We start from the raw sequence: 27780 nt of genomic DNA, 5'->3' as shown, positions 1-27780 counted from the left end.
GATATATTATACCCTGGTTCATATCTTTTTTTTATTTTCAAGATACAAGTTTGTTCATTCGTTTTTTCACTTTCAAGATATGCTGCATATGTAAACAATTGTAGACACAATTCAAAGGACCGAAGACATACTGAGCCACAAACACAGATGAAAAATTGTTGCATATGATGAAATGATTGTCAGGGCAATGTCATTACCATTTTAATTTTCCCTCTTAATTTGTCTCCAGATATGATTGTTTCACGAATTTGCAAAGTCAAAAAGAGAGTGGATTTTTTTTGTTTTTTTGTAGTTTTTTTCTGAAGGCGACTGGAAGGGCAATGTCCTGGCTTGACTTGCTGAACTTATTGGAGAAGTGCCAGTTAAGCTAAACTGGTGCGTCATCACCTCACCTGACCTACAGTATACAGACCAACCTGTATGACGTACATGTACGTTACTTGAAACACTTCCGTGGCACCGTATTTACAAACTTTTTACATGACTCCGGCCTCATGTCTGGCATATGGTAACATGTTTACTGGATTTGCTTTACTTCATAACATGTTGTGTTCTGGTGCATACGCAAATCTGATAAAACTTTCTCCTTGGTCTTAGTACAAATATGAGCAAAGTTGAAGGTTTGCAAATGTACTGTCTTGGCTAAATCAAAAGGTCATTCATCATTTAACCGGTCACTTCCTGCACGTACTGCGGTGACTAAAGCTTCCCAAAAACCGCTGGTCATGATGACTGGGATATCTGGATCACTGAAACGTGTGAAAGATCTGACACACCTGGAAACAGAAGTTGATGTCAAGGACAAAGCAAGGACACAGGAGATAAGGGGAGAATATGGCTAGGATCCGGTTGAATCATGGTGGACAAAGGCCAAAATGAATAAACAACCATTACACAGTATCAGGATATCACAAAAGAATATAAGGTAATAATAAACAAACCTTTGCTTGATATTTGATTTGTTTCAACTGTAAAAACGAAGTTTCTCTATAACATCTATCACTGCATTGCTTTTAATGCCTACGCACACACACTTTTTTCAAAGAATAAGATTTTCATATGAACACTACAATTTTCGTAATTTCTCACCCGTAGATACTGAACCATTAACACAATTATTCATGCCCTTGTTGAAGTTGTTCACTGTCTGAGCCATCAAGGCCGAGTGATAATATTTTTTCACATATGAAAATGATTTGTTGAGATCAGGTTATAAAAGAACTCAATACTTTACAAATTTAACTAATGTACATGTTTAACAGACCAGAACATCAATTAACCTAGATCCAGTGAAACAGTTACAATTTCTAAATCATTTCAAACACATCTAAAATAATGAAAGATGTTATTGAAAATGAAAATCCTTTCTACTAGAACTGATTCTGCAGTAGGAAACTTTCCTATTGAAATTATAATAACATTCTGATGTAACATTCACAAACATCATGATGTAGTAAAACACACACATGTAGTTAGTCTAGACCAAATAATTAATTAGACTTCAGTATTGAAAACACCATGGTCTTTGGAGACTTTCATGTAAAGACTTTATTACCCTGTTCTATTGCACCCCGCAATTCTATCTTGTCAAGCCAGTGGAAATTACATTATAAGTAATGTCCCAATACAAGCGATAGCAAAGTCGTGTAACACACACTGTGTCCGGCCAGATATTTAGGAGCTCAAACTGCCAAGCTTTGCAAAAATACATTCTTGAAGGTGATCCATTTGAAGTTTAAGAAAAAATAATTTATGGCATCAGTAAATTATTATTTTTATGTGGAGTGAAAAACAAAGTTACCACTTTTTACTGGCATTGCAGTATGGAATGGGCTAGGCAGGAAAAGGATAGAATGTGCATTTCAGATGACGTTAGACGGAAGAATATGTTTCAGGGAAAGACACTTATTTTGTTATCCACTTGCCCTTCGGGCAAGTGGGGGGTTCAGTTCACTTGCCCGAATTGGAAAACCACTTGCCCAGTATAATTTACGTGTTTGAAAAAAGCTAAAACATTGGTTTTTTATTTCACTCACTTTATTTTGAAAATTATGTTATCATGAGAAAATGTCAGACATTCTCATAGGGTTCTCTTCACACTTCTAAGCGTGCTGGATGGCTCATTTATATTCCATTAATTACTAAAGCCCCATTACCTGTATCTTTTAGCATTCTTTATGTGATTTTACTTCTGAACTAAAACAAGTTTTTTGGAATTTGCTCTTTGAGGGGTTGGAATACAAGTATTATTAACTGCCCAGTGAGACTGCATGTGCAATTTTGAACAAGAAAAATAATAAATATGTGCCCAAATGTAAAACGGCACCCAATGCAAATATAGCAAAACCAGTGTACACCGTGCATATATGCATTTGAATATTCACGGAAACAACAGAGTAGTCCAATGTAATGCATAGTGTTGAATGTTTTCAACTGGGACATGCTTTGTTTTCTTTTTAGTATGGTGGGAAATCATAATGACGGTTAAAATGTAAATTTACTTGTCCAATTTTTCACTAAAGAATGTTTTGTAAAGCAGTAAAAGACTATAAGCTTATCCTGTAAATGGGTAGAATTTAAAGAAAACCAGAGAAAATAGGAAGCCTTTTTAGGTCAACAAATTTCAAGATTTACAGCTAGTGGGGCTTTCATATTCATAGAAAAAATTCTAACAGTTCATATGTTTGTATGTTTACTTTCTTGGGGCTTAATGTACAAATAATAACAGCCATTTCAATTGTACCTTCAAGGTTTTTGCTTTTAAAAGTTTTACTTATCTATACAGAAAGAAAAAATCTGTAGCTATAAAGGAATGTTTTGAAGCTTCTGAAAAATATTGTACTTCTTTGTCATGTTTTTACTGCGCTTATATCATACACCAGCCCTATAAAGTTTGAATTGCCATTGCACTATACCAGTATCCTATGTTTTTCTAATAACCTAGGTGGTCTTATTATTGCTCATGCGCAGACTAAATAGAATTAAAACCAACAACCTATGGCGTCGGTGTTTTTCAATGTGTCTAATAAAAGCTGAATTTCTCGATGTCAAACTCGCTCCAATTGCTTCTTGACAGTCATTTTAGAATGGGAAAATTCACAAACAGAGAGGTTGGTCGCCACGGACAAGTAACTTTTGGCTTATTGACCTGAAAATTAAGTCAGTGTTTGTTGAAAATTCAAAGACTTGACCCGTTGACACCATATATTGCTCATGACTTCATTGCATGCGGTCTTGCCACTCACTGTCCCTCAACAAGTTAACATTGAAGAGTACGCTTTAGTAAAAGTCCAATTTTATGTGGTGATTTTTAACCACTGGACTTTATTTTCACATTATTATAAAAGTTCATACAAAGCACAAAAACCGCTGTGTGTTTCTTTTTTTACCGTATCGACATATTGTGAGACACCGTAACTTCACAGTCAATGCAATGAACTTTGGTGAACGTACGTTCCACCAGCTGAACAGCTTTTTCATATGCAAAATCAGCGTACGGTAATTTACGGGTACCGGTGTATTGTTTGAACTGGACTTTATTGACAGCGATTATATGATTCTTTTCGTCAACTCTTCATGCAATTTTATGAAAAATCTTATGGAAATTAATGTTCACAATGACATAATATGATTATTTTTGTTGTTTAAGTCCGTGTTCCCTCACCAGAAAATCGCTCTCGTGAATTAGATTTCTAGGTAATTATTTTTTTCACTTGTCCCGTCGGGCAAGTGGCCTCGGAGGTTCACTTGCCCGAACGCGACTTTCACTTGCCCCGGGCAATCGGACAACCCTTAGTGTCTTTCCCTGTGTTTAGTTTATTGAATTTTACCTGAATTTCAATGTCAGACATTATTCTTCAAGTCAGATACATGTATGCACTGGTGGCTGACTAACCGATTTAATTGCCAATAACACTTTGAGTGCTGTAGTTTTTCCAACCTAAATTTTAGTGCAACAACATTTTACCTATATTTGTGAATTTTCTGTAATTATTTTGCTAATTTTGGACCACAGGGACAAAACTTTTCATTAGCAACAGTTTGTTATCAAAGTTTCCAGAATAAATCATACAACAAATTGTCTCGATCTGAAAACATTGTCTGCACTGACTATATTTTATAAAGGCAACAAAAATTGATTTGGCACACAAGGGGTTTTAATTAGGTTTATACATGTTGTATACTGGGATAAAACAGCATTTGAATATGGTAGTTTTGACAAGAGGGGGTATTCATTCAAGAAGTATGATCATCATGGAATGATTCATACGGCCAAGGAAATAGATCATAGTGTCTCTTCAGGATTTTGGTTGATGGTAATTTTGGTATCGTGAAACCACGGAAGTTCTTGCTAAACCTGCCTTCCGTTGGAAGAAGGTCCCTTTTGGGCATGACTGAAGAAACCTACACCTTTGCTTAGCTACAGTACGATTCAACACCATCTTAGGTGTATTCTTGTGTACTATTCACAGGGCTTGACAATTTTTTTTCCGGTTCACTTGTCCGTCGGACAAGTGGATTTTTAATTTCACTTGTCCTAACAAAAATTTTACTTGTCCTCCATTTGTAATAATCAGGACCAAAATACTTGCGACGAATCCGTAGCGGCTTTCAGGGCTTTCTTATTTTGGTAATTTTCGCCAATGTTGACGCCGATTTTTCTCAAAAGTTTACATTGAAGTAGGCCTGCATACGGTCTGTGTGTTCCCAGCATTATACAGCCTCCATCACAAGAGGCCGTATAACGCCGGAAACACACAGACCTGTACGCAGGGCTAACATTGAATTTAAAGGTACATATCATACATCGGCTTCCCGTGTTTGGCAAGCATAAATGCCGTCGTAAAAAGATTGCTCAGTTTCTGTCGCTGGTCGTCGTCATTCGGTTCTCGCATTGCGAGTGCATGCGATCGCGGTGTTGGCAAGTGAAATCAGCGGGACCCACAAACCACAATCATTGTTCCCGTCACGATCTCATCTGCAATGTGCCAAACAGTCCAAATGCGGTTGACTAAACTCGTGAGACCTTATCGATTCAACGCGAAACATGTCGCATCCGTCAAGAAAAGCATTTCGCTTGGTTTGGCCATGGAGGTATAGTCTCTTCCTACCTCCATGGTTTGGCAATGGTGGAGTATTTGAGTATATTCACAGTAAAATCGAACGTTGAAGATGACATGGTGGCATAATCCCTTTAGGAAATAGCCATTCTGTTTCCAGACTTGGGTTGTTTCTCGCTTTTGTACACACGTCTATGGGGCAAATAGTCCCAGAGCTGAATAGTTCACGAGGGTTGTTTCTCGCTTATGTACACACGTCTATGGGGCGAATAGTCCCAGAGCTGAATAGCTCATGAGGGACTGTGGACATACAGAACATTTTGGAACCGTCATATTTCAACCAAGGCCACTGTGCTTTTCATTTCGGGAGATAACATCTACGGCGTTTTTCCTCATCATAACGCTTATGTTTAGATCTTTTGTCAGAAACATCGTTCTAATCATCACATCGAGTCGTCGATTCTCAGACGATCCCACTCACGCTGGCCCTCATGGCGCCGTCGTAAATCATCACAACGTCATTTCTCAGAGTTACACAATGCCCATCGTTGTAAACTACGCGTCTCTTTACGGCAACAGCTTTGCTTGATTTTTGCGTAGGTCTGTGGAGCGGAAATTATGCTCTGGCTCGCGAAAATGCACAATGCCTTGTTTGCATTAGTGGAAATATTACCGTAAAATACTCATATTTACAGCGATCACTCCACAATCTGCCAACAATGTTCATCTACCTCGCGGGGCTGCATAAATGATTTTGAAGTACTGCACGGTCGATCACCGATAAGCAACATGATTGGGTTTGGCAATTTTTTACCTAATTTGTTGGGGAGCAGCAGTCAGCATACAACAAAGAAATGCTGTTTACGCCAAATTTTAAGCGACTTTCAAAATGTGTTCCCTTTACGACCATTTGACACCTCTTTGCATATTTCATGAAAGTGCCGATCGTGATTATTCAAATTTCTCATACGGTAAAAGTGATGCTACAAGAATTCAAAAACTCTCGCCAGTGTATGCAAAGTTAAAGTTGAAAACAACCAACCACTGCCATCAAAGTTTTCATCACCTACCTATCATGCTTGGACTAAAGTCTTGAAAGTGTACTCATTTCAAGAAAATGACATTACGCAAGACACCAAAGTATTTGTTTTAGTAGTTTGCCTTTTTTTCTAATTCTACTGTTTATGGTTCTGTTCAACAAGGATAAATGGTTCACGGTAGCCAAAATGTCTTGACAGAGACACAGTAATCTTCTAAGTTGAATGTAAAAACAATGCTTTGATACATTATGGCATTGTTGCTTTAGGATGCTGTATGTTTCAGCAGTTATTAGCCATTTTTTCAATGATGATCACATACCCAATAAATGCTAATGATCGAACCATCCATCACAACGTCATGCAAGTGTGACGCACTAATTTTGAATCTATGCAAAGCATGTATGTTGTCTTCAGGATATGAATTCGACTGAAAATGGCATGAATTCTCAACGACGCATCATTTCTTGATGGTCCTGGTTTTACATGTCACATGGCCAAGGCTCTACCAGGTCAGTTCGATGCCTGACCTATCAATTTTAGAAATCAATAAGCAGCAGCGAAGAAAACATTAGTTATTTGAAGGCCTGTGCACTGATTGAACAGTCAGAGTCAGCTCTCTTCCTATTACTTACAGTTCAGAGAACCTTTCGAGGCAGTATTTTGTGACCATGCATCAAGTGACTGAACAATGCTACAGCTGTAACTATTTTGACCATATTTCTGAGGGTCTATGCTACAACTGCATGAATTTGCCATATATTCTGATCATCATAGGGTACTTTTTAAGGATACAATAATGATGGGAATATGAATTTTCATAAAGAATATTCACGATCATAAATTTATCAAAAAACAGGGTCTATACTACAAGTGTGTAAATTTGTCATGAAACCGTTGTTATTCAGGATTCAAGTGGAGAAGAAGTTTTTTCAGTATACAATAATAATAGAAATATTTTTTTTTATGAACAGTATTCATAACCCTTAATTTACTAATTTTTTACCTTCTTACTATGAGTAACTGCTTATGCCCCTGTGGTTGAAGTGGTTTTAGTACAAGGTTGCCTAGACCGTATACTTCGCTTATGGCCTCCGTGCCTCTGACCCACTTGGGTGGGGTCGGAGGCACAGAGGCCGTAAGCGAAGTATAGGGTCTATAGGCAAAGTACGAGGTACACTCAGTGTGACAGTTTTCGGACGACCTCAGTTTTCGGACATTTAGTGACATGCTGTTAGTTACACTCACTTCGCTCTGTATCGATAGCGTTTTACAGGTCATGTGACCTCATATTAAGTCAGGTGACACTGTTGTCCCGTTTTCGATAGTCTTTTTGGTAGAAGCTATTGAGCTCGCTACGAGCGGCGGTCACAAATTGTCGTCTGACACCGCGTCAGTGAAACTGTCAACATACTGCCGACAGACCTGTCAAAGTAACTGAAATTTTGACTAAAGTCCTGATTTAGCATTGAATTTTGAATGTGGGGGAGAATAATGATTTTGAAAATATTCTTTCCATTGTTCGCTACGATTGCATGTAGTTTTAACAAAAACTGCGCAGTTGTTTCGAGAAAAAAAGTACATTTAATGAACGTAAGAAGTGTACAAGTTTTCGGACAGACGATATTTAGCATAATCGTGTGAACGTTGTGACTTACCACGTAAAAACTTAACAGGTAAATAATTCCATACGATGAAATATACTCGCTATTTTTATTAAATAACGCCTGTGCGATTCTAATACAAACAAAATATGCAATGGAAACACTTATAAGTAAGACTCACTGAACAAACTTAGCGAAGTTAGCCACACTGTACGATACAAGGTGCCGAAATCAACACACACAGAGACAGCCCGTGTCCGATATCTAAGCACTATACACGTCGAAATATAGTTGAGTCGTCCATGGATCAAACATAACTAATTATCATCATTCTTATATACAGTTTTCTAAACACATCGAAATTAAAAGTCGGTGGTTTGAAGTTTCAAATTATCAATACTCTAATCACATTCCAAACACGACGTCCGATTTCTGGGATTGCAGTCCGATTACTAAGCCCTCAACATGGGGTCAAAACTTTGGCAATTTTGACCCCGAAATACCACTCCCGTCGTGTCAACCGAGTTTGAGGATAAACACAATAAAGTTTCGAAAAGTATGGTAATAAGATTTTGTATTGCTGGTCATTTAAGAAACGACTTTTGGCGAAATTCACTACCCTATCCGAAAACTGTCACACTGAGTGTAACCGGTACTTGGGGCGAAGTGGCGTGGGACGAGGAAGCAAACTTGGGACAAGATGGCTTTGGAGTTAAGTACAGAAGAGTTTTGGGAGGATATTGTGATGGGCAACCTTTCTAGTGTGAAATGTCAGCCCCCCCACCCCCCACTGCACCTGTACTTGTGCAAGTGTTGCCTAGCTACTATACTACCACCATGGTACTGTGCCTGTGTACTACCAAGAGGCATGGGTAGTTTCTATGTTGCTGCGAGGCCTATTAGAATACACAGAACAGAAGAAGACGGCGCATGGTCCGTGGGATAATTGCACTTGTAGCTCTGCATGGCAGGGCTGTGTGTCCGGCGTTATACGGCCTCCCACCACATTAGCCCTGCGTACAGGTCTGTGTGTTCCCGGCGTTATACGGCCTCCACCACTGGGGGCCGTATAACGCTGGGAACACACAGACCTAGTACCTGTACGCAGGGCTACCACCCAGAGGCATGATGTTTTCTGGGTAGTTTCTGTAATTTATTAGTTTATGCTACGTTCCGATGTTCTCGTCCGTGTAACGAGGTAACTCAATGTAGGATTTGTGTTTATTTTTCGACTAGAACGGGCAGTTTTCTTTGCAGGCCGGATAATTCTGTTTATTACCTTGGTGATCAGGCTACGGACGAGAACGTAGCATAAACTACACTTATAGAAACTACCCAGAAAACTTCACGCTTGTGTCACCACCACATGTGTGTGGGAGGCCGTACAGCTAATTGCACTTGCAGCTAAACTATTCCCAATCCACGTTTACTCTACCCAAGTCCTTGCTACGGTTCCGTAGCCCTGACACTCCCAAACTCTTTGTATTTGGAAGTGGGGGCCCCATTCCCAAACAGAAACTCTCAGGAAGTGGCAGGGCTACGGATCCGCAGCAACCGAAGTCCCCACCCCACAGTCGCGACTGAGACCGCACTACCGACAGTTAATTGGCCCAATCGAATGAAACACGTACCTCCACCGTAATTCAGCCACCGATAAAACGGTCCGTAAGGAAACAGTCGTTTGTAATATATTGGTAGAAGAACTGGGAGATCATTTCTATCGTAGGCATCTGTGTGTTTCGTATCGGAGGCCATTATTGTTGTACTGAAATTTCCCGCCTCGCCTATCGATGACAGCGCAGCCAGCGGCAGAAATCTGCAATCTGCTTGCAGTGCAACGTCCGTAAAGTTTACGCAGTCCGTGAACATAGGGCAAATGCATGCAGTCGTCCCTGATGGTGCCATTTTGTATGCCTACTGTGGACTAGCTGTGCCTACATGGACTGACTCAAGAGTTTTTTGCTCCAGAATAGATTTAAATGCGAAAACACGTCATGGCAATAGGTATGGAACAGTATCAAGTGCCGTCTTCTCGACACGGGGAGCCGTCAAATCGACAAGGTATGGGCACAAAATAGACATCACTGATGTCATCAGTATGGGCTGGGCTAGCTGCAGTGTACATGTACTGCAGCTACATTTGGGCATCTATGTGTTTATAATTATATTTTTTCATCCATGATTTGGGCCATCTACTCGCTTGTGATTCAATATACGGGAAAGGTCGTTGTAAGTACAGGCGCTTGGCTTGTCGCTCAGCGAATCCCCTATTTCTGTTGTATACCAAAATAAGATCATAGTGACATTGTATTTTATCATATTTATCAGATGACAAAAAACAAAATGACGCAAAATCAAAGTAAGAAAGTCTACAATCTGATGGGGTCACGGAAAATAGATCTATCTGAACTAGTCCAGTCTGTGGCCCGGGTAAATAGTACATCCATGGAGGTACATGTATGATGTAGTACCTCCATGGTATACAGCATCATAATGTAGCCCTACGAGTATGGTGAGTGTCCAACTTTCGCTACGTAGCCAAAGCCGGACATTCTCGCCATACTCGTAGGGCTAATCATAATGTATTTAACTGCAGCAGCAATTGTAGCCTTAATGGGCTAGTTCGTGCAGCTTTGGCCTCTGTCGTGCGGCTTGCGCGATGGGCCTGTACTGCAGTACTGTAGCTCGAGGTTTGGCCTGGGTATTTGGGTCGGTTCTTCCTACCCAAATACCCAGGCAAAACCTGCAGCTAAGTAGGCCACAGACTTTTTTGTCTGTGGAAGGGCATCATGCAAGCTGGCCGACAGAGGCCCAATTCAGCCACACAACCCAGCCCACTACTGTGCCCAGTAGTTGTAGTCTACGGTACCAATACATGTGCCAAAAATTACGAGAAATGGAAGGATTAGAAAAGACAGGGTTGCACTGTGCTAAATATTTGTCCATGGATACAAGTCCAAACCCACAAAAAGATTGACATGTCATTGTGTGTAGGCATAAATTTCAAACTTGCTTTAGACTATGGAAACTCACAAACAACAATAGACTACACCGTTTAGCGTGTGTATGCATCCCCACAGAGTCTGTGCCTGTGCCCCCAAAAACCTCAGATTGTTGCTTGAATGCTTTGGCAATGGGCTACATTGTAAAAGACCCATAAAATACGAGGGTCACAGTGAATGCAGTATAACACGTCCCGAGGCCAGCAGGTTGTGCAGTCTGTTAGTGTTATCAATGACGTGGATCCATAGTGTAATTTACATATCTTAGGTCATCGGCTGGGCCAAGGCACCTGGTCAACTAATGTATAGTTGTCACGTAGCGGGGGCTACGTTGTACCTCTGTTCGCCCGCCTTTTGTAGAACCATAGGGGTAACATAATCTTCGTGGTAGAATGTGCGGGTGAAAAACACCATGGAATCAGATTAAACCATGGTACAACATCCTTTGAATTGTGTACCTAAAGTCTACTTCTGACTACCAATTTCAGGATCTAAGCTGTGGCTTGCATATTGCACTGCACCATTTTAGAGATGCCATTTTAGGACTCATTGGTAGTGGAGTATTAAACAATAATCGTATCAAGACAAGTTAAAGCCTGTTGTGGCGGGTTTATCACATTTTAGCATCTTTGTTGATAGCAAATGTTTGGTTCCATAAGGAATTTTAAGTGCATGAATGGAGTTTTAAGTCCATTTCATAGGAAATTTAAGTGCACCAACTTCAAGGTCAGCATATTTTGGCTTTGTTTATGGGGTGTTTGTCATTCCCTTTTTTACAAATTTTCTTTTAAAAAACTTATAACTGATGATGGTCATCTATTGTTGACCCTAAGCAAATATATTTATGTAATGGGGATCGACCATTTCTAATTGGAGGGGGCAGCTAGGGTTCTGACATGCAAATTTTTTATGTATAATCTGAAATTTTGCAATTTTATTGTTCTTGATTAATGCACAGCATCCATACTCCTCATAGTTTCTACACTTCATGGAGGGGTTGACCATCGTGCAGTATTGATTTTTCAAAGTCACCATATTGGACCACCCACTTCCCAGATTTAATGGCCTAAACCAAACAATATCTACAGCATTCACTTCCCATGCACAGTTAGTTGTTGCATCTATTTTTTACATCCATGGTTGTTGTGAACAAGCCAGAAATATATCCAGTTTTGTCTCCACTACAACATATGAGTGCCTATTCATGATCATAAGGGTGCAATTTTTGTAAAAGATGGATTCTTGCATGCTTGCCCCCATATGGAGTATTGCTACTTTTGGCAGTAAGTATTGAACATGCTTTGATGACAAATTTTCCTTTGTTTAATAACTTTTTGAGTTTGACCTTGATAATCAAGGCCCTTGTTGTTTGTGTTACTTATTTGATGAGTATTTTTACACTTGTCCAGTGAGTGAACATTTTGGTTCCAGTTTGAGATTTCTGATAGTTGTACCAGTAGATTTAATTTCCTTTGTTTGGGGATCATTCATTTCTTTTGTTAGAGAGTGCATCAGGGACAGATTTTCAGTCTCAAATTTTTACAAAACTTTGCTGGTCTGCTGCATGTATTGACAAGAAGCAAAATGCAGTAAGTTTAGTTTTCCCACTAATCACAGACTTGACTTTGCATAAGCTGAAAATTTCATTTTTACTCGCAGAGTTTAGTAGATAGATTGCTGATGGCTCTGGCTTGCCTCACACATGTGTGTGTGCCTTGAGCTCAAGCTTCGCCTGCATTCACAGCCTCTTTTATAAGGTCAAATTTGCCATGCTAAAGTTAATACCATATTGTATATTGTGAAAGAGAAAAGTTTTAAGTTTTCTGAAGGAAAGGTTGAGTGAAAGGTTAAAACTTGTTGTTCAAGGTTTATATTAGCATACCAGTATATATAGTAGGTGATAAAGCCTTTAAAATGTTTCAAGAGTTTACAGATCACAATTACTTTACTTGTATCAGTGTATAAGGAAATCCTTTTGTCCAACAAAGTAATGATGCCACATGCGTCCAGAAACTATGGTAAATAACTGAAAAGGCTCTCACCGAGATTTGAAAACTGGGAAGTTGTTACCGAAAAATATTTGCGCCTTAAGAAAAATGTGTCGAAACATGTAAGTACATGCTTTTAAGTTTTGCAAGTGGCGGGCTATTTGTACTCAGGTCACATTACCGGTACAATCAGAATAAAATTTAGAAAAAAAAATAACAAGCAAAGGTAGACAAGTTTCCGTCTCTACATCTATCTTTATTTGATTATGATACAAAGGTCATAGACAACACTCAAAAACATATTGCCTGTTTTTAGAAAATGATTTTCCAAAAAAAAGAAAAGCTACAGTACCTCTTTCACTGGCTTTTACTGCCAGAATTAGAAAAAAATTCCTAGGCCATAGATTTTTTCTACAACAGGCAACAGAAGCACCTCTTTAATCTTACTAGTCACCATGTTTTTCATGTTTTTGACCAACCAATAACTCTTAACCATAATCTACCGGTACCCTTTAACCCTTGACCTCCCAGTATCACTTCCTTATCAGCCGACTCATTGAAAAGCTTTATTGAGCCAAAACCATATATTTCCACCCATTAGGCTTGGTCTGTTCCAACAGCTTTAGTCCATAAAAATCATATTTACAGTATCTGTGATTTTAGGGGCCTTCAAATGTTGAATTTTTTGTTAACCCTTTTCCTGCCAAGTCCATATTTCACCACCAGGTCAAGATGGTTAAAATTAATGAAACACAACGTATTCCATATGATGTATTTTAACATAATACTGTACATTTGAAAGCTGTTGGAAACATAATACTGTAAAGTTGATTTTTTTTGGACAAAAGATGCTATAACATACGAAGCCAAGTGGGTGAAAATACGTCATGTTTTGGCTCAATACCGCTTTTTACTGACTTAGCTGATGGGGAAGTGATACAGTTATTACTGTCTGGCAGGAAAAGGGTTAAAATGCACCAAATGGGACATATTGTACTTCACTAGTTTTAACTTGGCAGGAAAAGGGTTAAAGTTGCAAGATGCTAGTAACTGATCATATTGGAGTACCTGAGAAAAAATTATTACATTGCATTTTCACTTTTGTTGAGCTTAAGGCAAAGTGATATATGGAAGGGTTTTAATTTTTTACCGACAATGCATGAACTACCATGGTATCTTTTGGCTCTGATCAGTTTGAGAGAAACAAGTTGTTACTGATTATATTAAAGCAAATGATTTAGCTATCTTAGTAGCTAAATAGAGTTATTTTTGTTGAGATTTGTGAGTTTTATTAACAAAATGTAATGCTATGGAGGAACGCTCATTGAAAAACTTATCAGCTTCCCTATTTTGAGGGAAACAGGAATATGAATATTATGTATCAGGACATGCATTGGGAACAAAGGGAAAAATACCCCCAATCTTTTTCTAACTCCTTGAAATTTTCAAATCTTGTTCATCAAAGATTTTGTCATGACTTTTTTCAACATTTTTATTCCGTAAATCAAATATTTAATTTTATATTTCTACAAAGTACATTTTTGCAAACACTGGCGAAATCTCCAGTATTTTGAATCTAGCTAGATTACAAAGGGGAGTCTCCGTGGAGAAGTTTTTCATGTGTGTCCAGAGATTGCTAGCTGACTTGTTTTTTTCATGGTGTTGTATACAGTATAGGCATACTTTCACCAGTCTATCCTTTGTCCTGAATTCCTCACAGGGTTGAAAAAACTAAGTTGATGAAATTGTTTCCCTCTGCTGATCAATACTAAGTACTGCAGTTGATAAATTGTTCCTTCTGAGTTGACTTTGTGTGCCTTTACATAATGGCAACTCATAGCAGCTGTTCTTGAAATATTAATAACATTAACAGAAATGAAGGTTGCATTAAAACATAGACCCACTTTTTCTAGCACAAAGCGTAAAGTTGATTAGTATTCGTTCATTCAGAATACATGAATGAGAATTGTTTAGCTATTAAAATTTTATGCTAATAATTCTTTATCAATGTGGAATATTCATTTGCCTCACATCTGGCACTGTTTTTAAGCCACGTTAACATATACATTTCACAAAAATCAAAAACATGTAAGCCTAGCAACTGTATTATTTGGTACGTTCAGATTGACGACTTTGCGTCGGCCCAGGTCCCGACCAGGGCCGGGGCCGACGTAAAAAACCAATGTGGACACGCTGAGTCGGCCCTTGGCAGACTCAGTTTGGTCCCGGTTAGAAGGGGGGGTTCAGGGCCGACTCAGGGCCGACGCAAAATTTGGTCCGACGCAAATCGCCAGTGTGGACACGTTACGTCGGCCCTGGTCCCAGTTGACCAGGCCTCCGCTATGGATCGAAGTTGAACTAGTCACCCTATTCGCACAAAACAAACGACGTTTGAAACTAAAGTTTACACCTATCGAAAGTTTTCAATCCAGTCTTTACATTTTAATATCATCCCATGTACGCTGAACTTCCCACCAACCTTTGTTCCGCAAACGAGACCATGTCATTCGATTCCACAGTGCACGTAATAGACTAGAGAGGCATGTCAAAAATGCCGCACACTGGTTATTTCTCCACCGCGGTCTTATATATACCATATGCTCATCCAATAAATGGTGAAGATCTCTCCGATGATTAAAAGGGTGAGTGGTAGTCATATTTGCCCTTCTTGTGCGTAAAAACACAGGAAAATCATGAATATTAGAAACAGCGTGCCATATTCAAATGCACCATTTTGAACTTTGACAGGTCAGAGGTCACAAAGGAAGGTAAAGTTATGTCGGCCCTAATTCTGGTACCGGTAGGTGTGGACACGGACCAATTAATTAATCCCAAAAGGACAATTATTTTGCGTCGGCCCAAATTTCAGTTGGGTTGCCAATGTGAACAAGATAAATATCAATAATTTAAGTATTTTTCTTCCATATATCAACCACAGTTTCTTTGTCCACCAATATTTTGTAGACCATGCTGAAATACCAAGTATTTTTCTCATGACAAGCAACATTGACCGTGTATGTGTGACATGTACTGTCATTGTTGATTTATGTCCAGACATAAATTCATTTTTCAATCAGCAAGAATGTATGTCACACTCATGTAGGTTTACATTGATAAGACAAATACTGATAAGGAAGTAGACCAAGGAAGCAGAGTCTACAAAATTACCAGGAAAGATTACCCAAAGTTACACTTACTATGAATACCTTGCCTAGTATCTACACAAACCTTTGCTTTTAACTGTGATTTGCAGAGTGGAAAAATTCACACAGTGTACTAGACTACAAACAGTAACAAGATTTTTCTGATCATAATACTGGAGGCCAGAAGACTTTTTTTATTTTTAAAGTTTATTTCGTCTGATAATTTCTGTTCAGTCATCATGAGTTTCAATCATAAGTTTCAAAAGAGGTATTATTAATTATAGTCATCTGACAGTTGTTAGTGAGAATGTCATGACTGAACTGATCACATGACATTCCGTGTTAACGAGTATGACATAAATACATAGCCCATAAATGAGTGTAATTTCAGTATGCACATCTTATGATAATGGCTCATATTCAGTTGCGAACATGTATGTATATACCTTAGAATGCGCACTGTTAGGAACATATACAAAGAAAATCTGAAAATTGGTAAAAGTAAAATGGGTAAAAAAGTTTAAGAGATATTTTGTAAACAAGGGTAATGGTAAATATGTCTACCATTATTTGCATGATGACAGCCCTGAACAACTAACCATTCTCAAATACAGCCTAACTGCACTGGCAAAAAACATGACGTCTAGTTTATTGACTACTATAACATTACTAGGTTTTTCAAAATGATATTCTTTTTATTTGCTGTACCGTAGTTGAATAAATAAAAGGATAATCAATTGCAACTTTTTAACCAGTATTTTTAAGAATATTTCTTGTGTGTTCATGAAATCTCCAAATCTATTAAGGTAGCGGTAAAGGCTAGAGCGTCAGTTATAAACTTCAATAAAACTATTAAAACATAAAAGTAGTCAACATTCTCTGTGGAATAAAAAAACTAGACATTTGGGGTCATAGGCATTGCAGCGTTATAGCCCGTTGAAACTTCTGAAAAACTGACCAAATAAGAGGAAGTTGGGGAGTCCTTAGTGTATTAACTATGGTAGAGGTCCCCTAGCTTTTAAAAAAATGTTTTAAAGGGGAAAGTCATTTTTTACTGTTTTTCTGTGTTTAAAAGTTCAATTTCAAACCAACTGCCGAAATATAAATATCAATATTCTGGCTGTAAACAAACATGGAAGACATGACTCATTAAATCAAATGAAAATATGAAGATAGCATGATCTAAAAGCTCAATGGAAAGTTTGAATGATTTTCAGTGAATTCAGTCTGGTGAACTTTAACCTTGCACAAAAAAAACTGACTCAATGGGAGTGCCATACATACAAGTAATACCTGTAATTGATTCATGTGAAACCAAAATGAAAATGATGCTGCTGTCACAAAAAAGAAGTTGAACCAGGAAATATGATGAACAAGACTCAAAGGATTTCCCACAAAATTTCCATCAGGCAATCTAGTATTTATTAGGAAATTTTACGTGTATTTCATTTATCTTAAAGTCAGTGAACAGTTTTCAAACATTTTATTCTGAAGTTGTCAGTACATGTATAGTATGTTAAAAGACACGTCCGGCATTTACATGTAAATATCTTCCACACTCAAGGTAAATATAGCATCTTGCTCACGTTACTACCATACACTCTCAGCATACTTTATCCGTAGCCTAAATTGGAGAGACGTGGTGATTCACTTCTAAAACTTTTTGTCTGTTGTTCACATTCATACAGCAATATGAGGTGTACTGGCCTACATTTGTCTCCTTGAAATTTATCAAAATTTTTTTGTGAGGCTTAAATAAATATGTGTGTGTCTGGCAACCCGTAGCCTAGATTCCTTTTCTGTCCGCTTGCCTCCGTACCTCCGTCCCCACTACCCGGAGGTACGGAGGCAAGCGGACGGAAAAGGAATCTAGGCTAGACAACCTGACATTCTATAGAAAATCCACCCAATCCTCAACATTTGTTTAGCATTTTTTTTTAAATCCAAGAACATTCTCTAAATTTTTGGTAGTCTGTGTGTCTCAGCCAACAAAAATAAATATAATTAGGCATATTAAGTTAAACAAATATTGCTTTTAACATCAAACATACCAGTTAATATTTTGCATTAAGACTTAAGTTGTATGGATTCAAGAGATTTCCAGAAAAGATGACAGGGTATACTGGATGGTACATGTATGTAGTGTTGATGTCAGCATTTTTCACACGCATGTCTTTGATGAAACAACGTGGTCGCTTTCATGATAATTGACCACAGTGATGTCATTGGCATACCCTGTTCAGGTGATAAGACAACTGTGCCAAAGGTACATGTACGTCCTTGTCATACCTCAGATTCAGGGTCAAGGTTGAATGATCATTACCACTGACAATAGCCATCATGGTTATGACAAATGAATCTCGGTGATGTAAATCTGTCCAATATAATGAGCAGACGCATTGAACATAACCACCAGAACATCTCTGGGATTATGGATCGCTCCTTTCAGTGATGTCTCTGCTAAAACCTGAGTTTGTGTTCAACGGCTTTCCAATATGAAAACAAATGGAGCAATTATTCTACATCTGACAGGCCAAATGAATGATCCAAACCATAAAGTTAGGCATCAATACATGATTACTAGTACCCGAAAAGAGAAAGCTTTCAAATGTTTTTGCTAATATAATTATGTCCTTGTTTTCTTGGCGTGGATTTTTAACTAATTTGTTGTTTGTCATATGGTGTTGTTATTTTTGCGGTTGAGTCATATGTTGTTGTTTTTTTTGTTTTTTACTAAGTTTGCCAAGTGATTCATTACATCTAACATCAATAACAGGAAAGTTGTGTGTATGGTCCAGGTCAAGGTTTTCTAATACGTGTGTTATTACAGATATAACAGACCTTCACAAAAAATCATAGTGTACATGTATATAATGTATAATGAAAAAATATTTATGAAAGTTGTTTATTACATGTAAATGACAACTATTGGTTTGTAAGTAGAAAAATGAGCTGATTTTGGTGTGTTTCAATGGCGTTTATTTTTTGTTCAGAAAGTCTTTTCATGGTTTCACTGTTGTCTCTTTGCAAGCTTATAGCTGTCATTGTTGTTCCTTTAAAGTCATCTGCTTTGTAATCATGACTGCTGAACATAGTGAGTCAATTTATAAATTTTGTGTAGGTGCTCCAATACCATATTAAATAGCAAGACCGCCCATATGGCTGTCAAAGTGAATGATAACACACCTTATCATTACGCAAGTGGACTTGATAAACTTCATTGAATGTTTAAGAAACCTGCTGTGTCAGTAGTGGGCGTTACTTCTTTTCATAGCTACACCGCCTCCTAACTCCCAACAACTTGGGAGACGCCAAAGTTAGCCAAAGCCAGACACTCTAGCCATACTCGGCTATTCCTTTCATCAACTTCATGGCAGTGTACAGTTTTCAGCAGTTCAAAAGTGGTTGAAGTCGGCAGAGTGCTCATACATGACCTAATCTTTCGGTCTACTTCACAGGTACTATCATAGACAGTAGAAAGGAGATTCCCTTGTACTGTCTATGTTACTATATTACTGATATATGTAGTTGTACAAAGTATTTCATAACTTCAGAGGAATACCATTATCACTGATAATCACTCAGTCATTCGTATTTTAAACACATGACTCACAGTCATTGTGTGAATCTTGTTGACTCTGAATTATAAGACCTTATGAAATACCTAAATAGACTTGTGTGTTTTACCTTTGTACTGCATATTCAGTTACATGTACCATTGTGTACATGTATGTGTTAGTGACAGCAAAAAAACTCCAGTCTAAGATTCCCAACTTGTCTCAATTCTATATGGTAGACTCCATTACCTTTAGTGTGTACAGAAGGTCTTAGCTTAGTACAGAATTTTCTAGACTAGAGTAGCTTTATGGGTATTTGTTGAGTACCTACAATTGAACTTTGAATTTGTAGAACTTTCTGATAACAATGTCAATTAACATAATATATTACTACCGGTATGCGACATCAACACATTCTAGAAGGGCAAGGGGAGGTGGCAATTCATGCAATGAGGTCATTGATGTCAGACTTCATTGAGCTCATTGGTCCGTTTCAGGTACGGAAGTTATTTTTGAATGACTGCGTAGATACTGTCAACAATATATAAGGTGCAGATTGCTGACTAACTGTTTATATTCATATTGTTCAATGCCCACTGACAGATTGTTCCTGTTTAAAGATTTCTCACAACGCCACCCTTATTGAAAAATCTGATCAGCATGGCTGCGAGTGTGGAAGTGAACCTGCCCAGCAGTTACACAACTAGTTCCAATCATATTATGATGAATCGCCAACAAAGTGGATCAAAGAAACCAATTTCTTATGAGAAAAAGGAGGCAGAGAAAAGCAAGAAGAAAGGAATTGGAGGCGCAGAAGCAGACGGGCCTAGCAGCTCACAAGGATACAGTTTCAGTAACGCCAGTCAACAAAAAAGAAAAGATTTTGCCTTTTTCGAACAGTTTAGAAAAAGAAGCCGCAAATCTGAAAGAACTGAAGGGCTTTCCAATCCTGAAAATTCTGGAACAAGTGCTGATGTGACAAGAAAAGAACCACAGGTAGATACAGAATCTAGTTACCCTCCTTTTATGATCAAAACAGAGAAAACAGATACAACACCACAAGATACAGAGATGAGCCCAGAAGTCACTGAAACTGCTGAAGGGATCAAGAAAATGACAATAGAAGAAATTCAACAAATGAAACTGAGGCAGCAAGTCTCTGCCAATCATAAACTTTGTGAGGGAGAGTCTGATTCGATATCAAAGGGAATAAGTGAAGGAAGCAATCAATTAAGGACAGAAGATGAAACATCATCACTGGCGAGACCCATACAAGCTGAACCCAGTTTAGTTGTGCCAGAGTATCGACAGAGTATACCAGTGGTGTCACAGGCATCAACAGTATCACATAGATTTCCTGATGTAGGCAGTAACAGGAGGTTAGAGGGTGACACATCATCACTGCCGAAACCTATAACAGCTGAGCAACATAGTTTAAGAGTGGCACCACAGCTTCAACAGAGGATACAAGGGGTTACCAGCCAAAGGCCAGCATCAATTGGTTCAATGGTAAATATTCAAGGAGACAGTCATATGAGGACAGATAGTGCCGCCTCATCATTTGCTCTACCAATACCAGCCATGCAGAGTTTCACAGTTCCACAGTGTCAACATTGCATGCACAAACCAAAAATGGTATCAGCAGAAACTCAGACAGAGTCACCAAGGCTTGCTTCTACTGAGACACAAACGGAAGAAGTGTCTATTAGACAGGATGTTCAACCTGCCAACAATCCCATGATGCAACAAGGTCAGCTTGTGCCAATGACATCACAGCAGATGCATGTACAACCTGTTCATGAGCAAAATGTCTCACTAGTGCAAAGGTCAAACTCAATGGAAGTAGAAAGATATGAAGACTCTGATGCATCAGTACCAGTTGATTTGAATACTGCAGGTAAAATTAATCTTTCTCTGTGCTTTTTTTATTGAAGATCAGACAGTTAAATTTCTGTCTCATAACACTACTGCTAGACATCTGTTTTACATCAGTTCAAGTAACTTTAATATAATAATTTTTCTTCAAAAGAATTACAATGATATTATGACTAAATAAATATTATTACGATTTCTCTCTACGGCAAAATATTTTGATAATTAAAGTTACTTTTCGGCCGTCTGCCTACCACCATAAGAGAAATGCTTTACTATGACTTTTCGAAAGTAGAGACTCTTAACTTTCAGGATTTGTTTGAAATTAGATTTGATGTTTTTACAGAAAAATTACAGATATACTGAGTTTACTTTGTCGTCTGATCAACAAGTTGTTGAGATGAGGGTAGTACGAATAACCATGAAGTTGCAGTAACAAACGTATCTCACTGACATTATAGTTAAACATGAAGATGAAATTTTTATTTCCACTTTTTCTAATCATGACAATTTGATTACTTCTAATTGTAGGTAATTCAGCTTTGTTTGTATCAAGAACCTGGGCAAATGATTTTGGAAGAAGCACCTTATTCAACCGTTTTTTAGCATCACGTGTCACTATGCTTGGAATGACTGTGTGTACACCAGTATTGCAGAGAAGCAAAAAACCAATAGTCAAGGACAGTGAATCCGGTGTCATTCTGATCCATCCGGATGAGGGAAAACTCTCCAAACTGACACAACACCAACCTGGCGTCGACTGGTTCTTCCAACACAGAAGTTTGTATCCACATCTTAATCAGTTACCAAATGTCAAGAGTGTCATAGGATATTTGTCAATTGGGGAAGATAAGGGTTTAATAGATGCAGCAAAAGATTTCAAACAGTCCCTCTATCCTGGAGCAAAATTAATATTCTTCAATTTAGCGATTCCTGAAGATTTTGGGGATACAGAGGGTGAGGCAGATGCATTAGATAGAGCTACAGAAGCTGATGTTGTATTTTCAGTCGGGCATCACACATATTATCATTTTGAAAATAAGTACAAGGCATTGTTTGAAGCAGAACCAAAGCATTATCTTTACCTTCCACCTCTTACAGACATGTTTATCAATACTAAAGTTGTCCCCACAGAAGGCAAACAACAGGTCCTGAGTGTTTGTAACGTCAGTAGTGAGGCTGACTTTGACAAGTATAGTCTTGGTGCCATTGCTATGGGTAAATTGGTCAATGCTTATTATCATGCATATGAACGTCTACCTGTGTGGAGCATAATTGGTGTTGAGAAAAACATGCTTTCAAAATTTGAGAAATTCTTGCAAGACAAGGCAGATTCCAGACAGCTTAGAATTAATGTGTACTCTTCAAATTCACTGAAAGATTTTCGAAGGAGCCTACTTCAGAGTGTTTTGTTTATTGCACCAGAAAAAGTAGATTCGTTCAATTTCACTGCATATTTGGCCATGCAGGCAGGAATACCAGTGTTAGTGCCAAACTGTTCTGGCCTTGTAACATTTCTGGATAGTTTGTTTCGTTACAAAGACTACTCTGGTTTCTGTGGCGTTGAGACAGGCCTTCATGACTTTTCATTGGACAGGGATGGAGATAGATGGAAGGATGCCATGATATCCAGGTTAAATGCAAATCGGAGAAACATTTCCTTCAAAAAGGCCAATGAGCTGAAAAATGATCTGATTAGTTGTGAGGAACTGAAAACATCTCATGAGAGATTTCTTAGAGAGTTGGTCTGATAAACCATATGAACATAAAAGGGAGCAATACAATTGTGAAATAATAACCAAGGCTGTTTTTGATATTGACAATGGCAATCAGTCAGTCAGAAAAGCTCTCTTCTTCAGTGAATTCAAATGAGTTTAGGTACCAATACTAATCAGTGAACTTCAAGGCATCAATCTGAAAGTTTCCAGGAAATAATAAAGTGAATTGATGACGGCTGATTATTTTGTAATAAAAATGATGTGAAAGGTGATAACTTTCAGTAAATATTTGATCTGTGTTTTGAATATGAAGGAACTTACCCAATTGACTTATATGAAATTTGGAGGTTGGTTTATTTATTTATTTATTTATTCTCCATTGTCTGTTTCAATACTTTGCTAACTCTGTATTATGTTTATTCCTGCAGAAATATAATATACTTTAATGTACTTTAGTGTACTGCTGAATTATAAAATGCATTGCTATCGTACTTCATGCACATTTCATTTTGGTTGTGATATTCTTTAATGCTACAATATGTTAAATTCTACATCATACATTACTCTGAGTTATTCATCAAGTGCATTTCATAATGCGGACTATCTTCTGTATACAAAGACACAAAAAATATATTTAAAGATGTTAATTTTGGAGACTTTGTGTGCAATAGCAGTGATGTTCTAATCTGCTATGTAAAAACCGTCATTTACAATTGTACTTCCTTGATTAAAGATATATTATTAATATTACCATGAATTTGTGAAGTGTATTTTCAATATTTGAATTTTACAACTTAATAGCAACCAATATAGTATAAATTTAAGTTCAAACAACTAACATGTGTAATTTTCATATTCACAAATTAATTACCGTAGACTTTTGTTAGGCAATGAAGAGATGATTATTAATTCAAATTGATATTTTTAGGGATTGTTGTTAAGACTAGAAGTTCACCAGAAGTTGGATAATACTTTCAACAAAATTCAGCCTAGCAGTCGTGAATATGGTATTCTTATTCATTGACGTTCTCATTTGCTGTTGATTGTAGGGAAATGTGTGCTTTCTCTTTAATCATATCATTCTGAACTTAGACCATTCATATGAGTGTGTGCGTGTGAGGAGGAGGAGGAGAGAGAGAGAATTAATCAATTGACAGCAAATCAAATCACAGAATGTTAGCATATATCCTTGTGAAGTATTCTTTTGTTAAATATCACACAAAAATGTGAAATCAATGCTGCTGGATCAATTAGCAGCAAAACTGTCATTTTTAGTGAAAAAATAGATTGCCAGACACATTTTTCAATGAAAGGCAACATAAAAGTGTTTGTTGACAACTCTGCCCTTGAGAGATTGAGTTATAGCCCCTACATAGTCACCGCAAGAGTGAATAGTCGTGGACTAGTAATACATTTTCAAGAGGTAAAAACAAAAACTACATTTTTGAACAAGGACTGAGTATTTATGCACACATTTCCATGCTTCATTCATGAAGATGTACAAAAACGATGTAAAAAAAATTTGTGAAAATAAACTTTTGGGGCAATGTGCATTGGCTTGGAAGGTTGTTGCTCATTAGTTGGTTTTAATCATTCACATCAACTAAAGGAGTTTGAAACTAAGGCTATTGTTTAACTGATTGGATGTTTTGGAATGAGTTTAACTGATTGACAGTTTTGGAATGATTCATTTGCGTCAATGATGTTCAACCAACCAATAAGCTAATGGCTTCTGAGACACTGCACATTGCCATGAATTTCAAGCATACGCCACCAAACGAGGGTTTTTAAAATATTAATGTTTCTTATGTATTCAACATTTCATTTCCTGATAATCCATTCTTCAACCTCAAAATGTCACATGACCTAGTCAAAGTCAAATTCACCAAAAGCATTCTGGAAATGTAAAGTAAAACTGAAAAATTACAACTTCCTTGGTTGTTTCGTCACCTAACCGTAATTAGGGCATTTAACTGTAACAAGTACATGAAGCAATATGGAGACTGAAATACAAATATGGGCATTTCCTGAATGTAAACTGATCTCTCTCTGTTCCAAATAAACTTATATCACCCTTATATTTGTATTTGAAAACAATTTCAACATGTGCATATAGTCCATTGCACTTTAGATTTCACTGTTAAAAAAGTTTATCCATTTTATTGTACTTTTGAAATTCTATTTTTTTGTCATAAGACTGACTTTATGGCCAGTATATGTATTTCTAGCTTTGTGAAACAAAAAAACATTTGCAAGCTAGTTTAACAAGAGACATACACAGACTTGTGACACTGGAAAGGCACTGTTAATGTAGTGCTGCTGACTACAGAAAAGATGTCTGTGGCAATTAAATTGTACAGATCTCCACTGCCATCAAAAATGGAAAATATGAATGGAAAATAGTCTTTTTGACAGAGTAAACTCATTGATGCTCCATGATGGGTAATTGTAAGAATGAACCAACAAGCAATGTAGAAGTGAAGGCAAAATTTGTTAAAGAAATTCGTCATGAAGAATTAACCAGTTTACATGAAGATTAAACTAATTTTGGTGATTTGATGGCTTGTTTGAGATCTTTATGTTTTGAAATAATTGCAAAATTTTGTATTACTACATGTTTATATAAATTAGAATGCTGTCATTAATTATTAAGTACTATGAAATACATAAAGTTACAAGAAAATTTACTGTGGAAATAACTTTAAAAAATTACACTTCTAAATATATGTATTTAGGAATGCATTCTTTGAAGAAAACTTGAAATACCCAGTCTAGGGTCATCTATAACAACTGTCTTTTGTTTTACCATAGTCAGTAGAAGTGACATGGTCTTACTGAAAAGTTACCATTCACAGCTGATATAAGAAATATGATATCAATTCAATTCCAGCATTCACTATATATCTCTTATATCTAGATATTTTTTTATGATTTATAATTAACTTTGATTGATTTGCAGTTGAAAAAATGGTACATTAAATATGGTTTGTATTATTCTGTAGTGTTTTATCACCATTGTTTTATTGTTCAGAGGCTTTAGCAAGGGCATTTAGAAGCACAATAGTGAACATTTGTAAGTTACTGTTTACCTTTCCTATTATAATTTTCTTGAACTTTAGAGAAAACACAAAAAAAGTGACAGAGATTAAACTTTGTGTTCAATGGGTGAGTGGAAGATACAGGTTAAGAGTACCTAGCTGTGTTTTTTTAGGAAGTATGTCAAAAGTTCAATGTTGTGGAAGAAAATTATTTCCTTCAGTTTTCTCAAACCCATTCCCTCAGCAAATAAATTTCCTTTTGTCAATCCAAGACCAAAGTCTTTTCTAGGAAGCAGATTATGATCATCTGGAGGTTGAATTATGTCTTTAAACATTCTGCATTCTAGTGTAAAATCTAGGTTGAGGAAAGTCATGATCACATTACAACAAAAGCTATCCTGTGTTTCACACAAAAGTAACTTTTACTTTTAAAACAAAAAGAAGCATTTCTACTTTATTTTTCCAATCTTAACTCCTCCCTGTAATAGAAGTGTCAGAAACATTGGAACTTAAACCCCTGAAAACTAAAAGGAATACATTTTCAATCTGACAATGAGTTTTCAGATGGCATCTTTTACTGAGCTCTTTTTCCTGAACTTCAATACAGCGTTCACTTGTCAGTATTATTATCTTTTTATGGTTGACACACAATACAAGAAAATGATGTTTTGAAGGGTGTATATAACAACAGTCAGTTGGGTTTATAGGAAACAAAGAAGTGAGAAAGTTATGGTAATGGGTTTGTTTGTTTAGATTTTGATCTTACAGTTAGTCTGTAGGCATTGTCACTGTATTTTCCTGAGCTTCATAAAGGCGAGAATTAAAGAAATAAACCAGCTATGAACTGAATGTGCCCACGTGTTTCATTATACATTGCAGTTATGTATAAAATTTGAACCTTTGCCGCATGTTTGCAACGTCACTGAAAGTTATGATCAACATAATGAACAATATTCACAACATATTAATTCTAAAGGTCATTAAGTATACAAACATGTAATTACCTGAAATAAAAATACTACATTTCTTTGACTGCTGTCATTGTATCATCATTTGATATAGCAAGTTAATTGCCTTTAGTCAAGTTCTTCAAGCTATATAAGCCAAACTATGAAAGATATGCAAATTATACATTAGCCGACATGAAAATGGAAAATGCAAAATGATTTTCAATATTGTTTTAACCTGGTATATCCCAAATTAGGAAAGTTCACTAAATATGCAAATTAAGAATTGACTGATATGATCACATTAAATATGCAAATTAGGAATTGGCTAAAGTAAAAATGTTTAATGACTTTCAATAATATTGTATCACAGTATGTTTAATGTACATTGCAAGTTTCATCAACTTTGGTCACGTCAATTCAGACAAATATCCCTAATTAGGAAAGTTTATTAAGTATGCAAATAAGGAATTGGCTGAAGCACAAATGCTTAATGACTTCAAGAATGTTGTATCATAGTATTTTCAATGTACATAGCAAGCTTCATCGACTTTGATCAAGTCAATTCAGATTATATATCGCTAATCAGGAAAATTGATGTAATATGCAAATAAGGAAAGGGCTGAAGTTAAAAATGCGTAATGACTTTCAATAATGTTGTATCATAGTATCTTTAATGTACATAGCAAGTTTTATCAATTTGGTAGAGTCAATTCAAATATATATCCCTAATTTCGAAAGTTCATGATATATGCAGATAAGGAATTGGCCGAAGTGAAAATGCTTAATGATGTTCAAGAATGTTGTATCATAG

At 37.0% G+C, this 27780-nt stretch overlaps 2 protein-coding genes across 6 annotated transcripts in view; one reads left to right on the top strand and one right to left on the bottom strand.

Annotated features, from left to right (window-relative positions):
• The window catches only part of LOC139143587 (DNA primase small subunit-like), a 39037-nt gene extending 29571 nt beyond the window's left edge, over nt 1-9466 (bottom strand). Inside the window, exon 1 of the mRNA XM_070714036.1 lies at nt 9333-9466. Coding sequence (XP_070570137.1) covers nt 9333-9456 — 124 coding nt within the window. The 5' untranslated portion in view covers nt 9457-9466. The remainder of the gene's footprint in view (nt 1-9332) is intronic.
• Nucleotides 293-26868, top strand: LOC139143583 (uncharacterized). Of its 5 annotated transcripts, none has more exons than XM_070714032.1 (3): nt 293-925; nt 19995-21288; nt 21795-26868. In XM_070714032.1, exons 2-3 carry the CDS (start codon nt 20052-20054, stop codon nt 23012-23014), a joined length of 2457 nt encoding a protein of 818 aa, XP_070570133.1. In that variant the 5' UTR covers nt 293-925; nt 19995-20051; the 3' UTR covers nt 23015-26868. The 5 variants fall into 5 exon arrangements, with proteins under 5 accessions (XP_070570133.1, XP_070570130.1, XP_070570134.1 ...); XM_070714029.1 differs by lacking the exon at nt 293-925 and adding an exon at nt 9480-9762; XM_070714033.1 differs by lacking the exon at nt 293-925 and adding an exon at nt 9554-9705.
• The last annotated feature ends 912 nt before the right edge of the window (nt 26869-27780 follow it).

Source organism: Ptychodera flava, chromosome 11 (genome assembly GCF_041260155.1).
Source record: "Ptychodera flava strain L36383 chromosome 11, AS_Pfla_20210202, whole genome shotgun sequence".
Classification (NCBI taxonomy): domain Eukaryota; kingdom Metazoa; phylum Hemichordata; class Enteropneusta; family Ptychoderidae; genus Ptychodera; species Ptychodera flava.
Note: the sequence above shows the minus strand (reverse complement) of the source record. Positions and strands in the feature narration are given on the sequence as shown.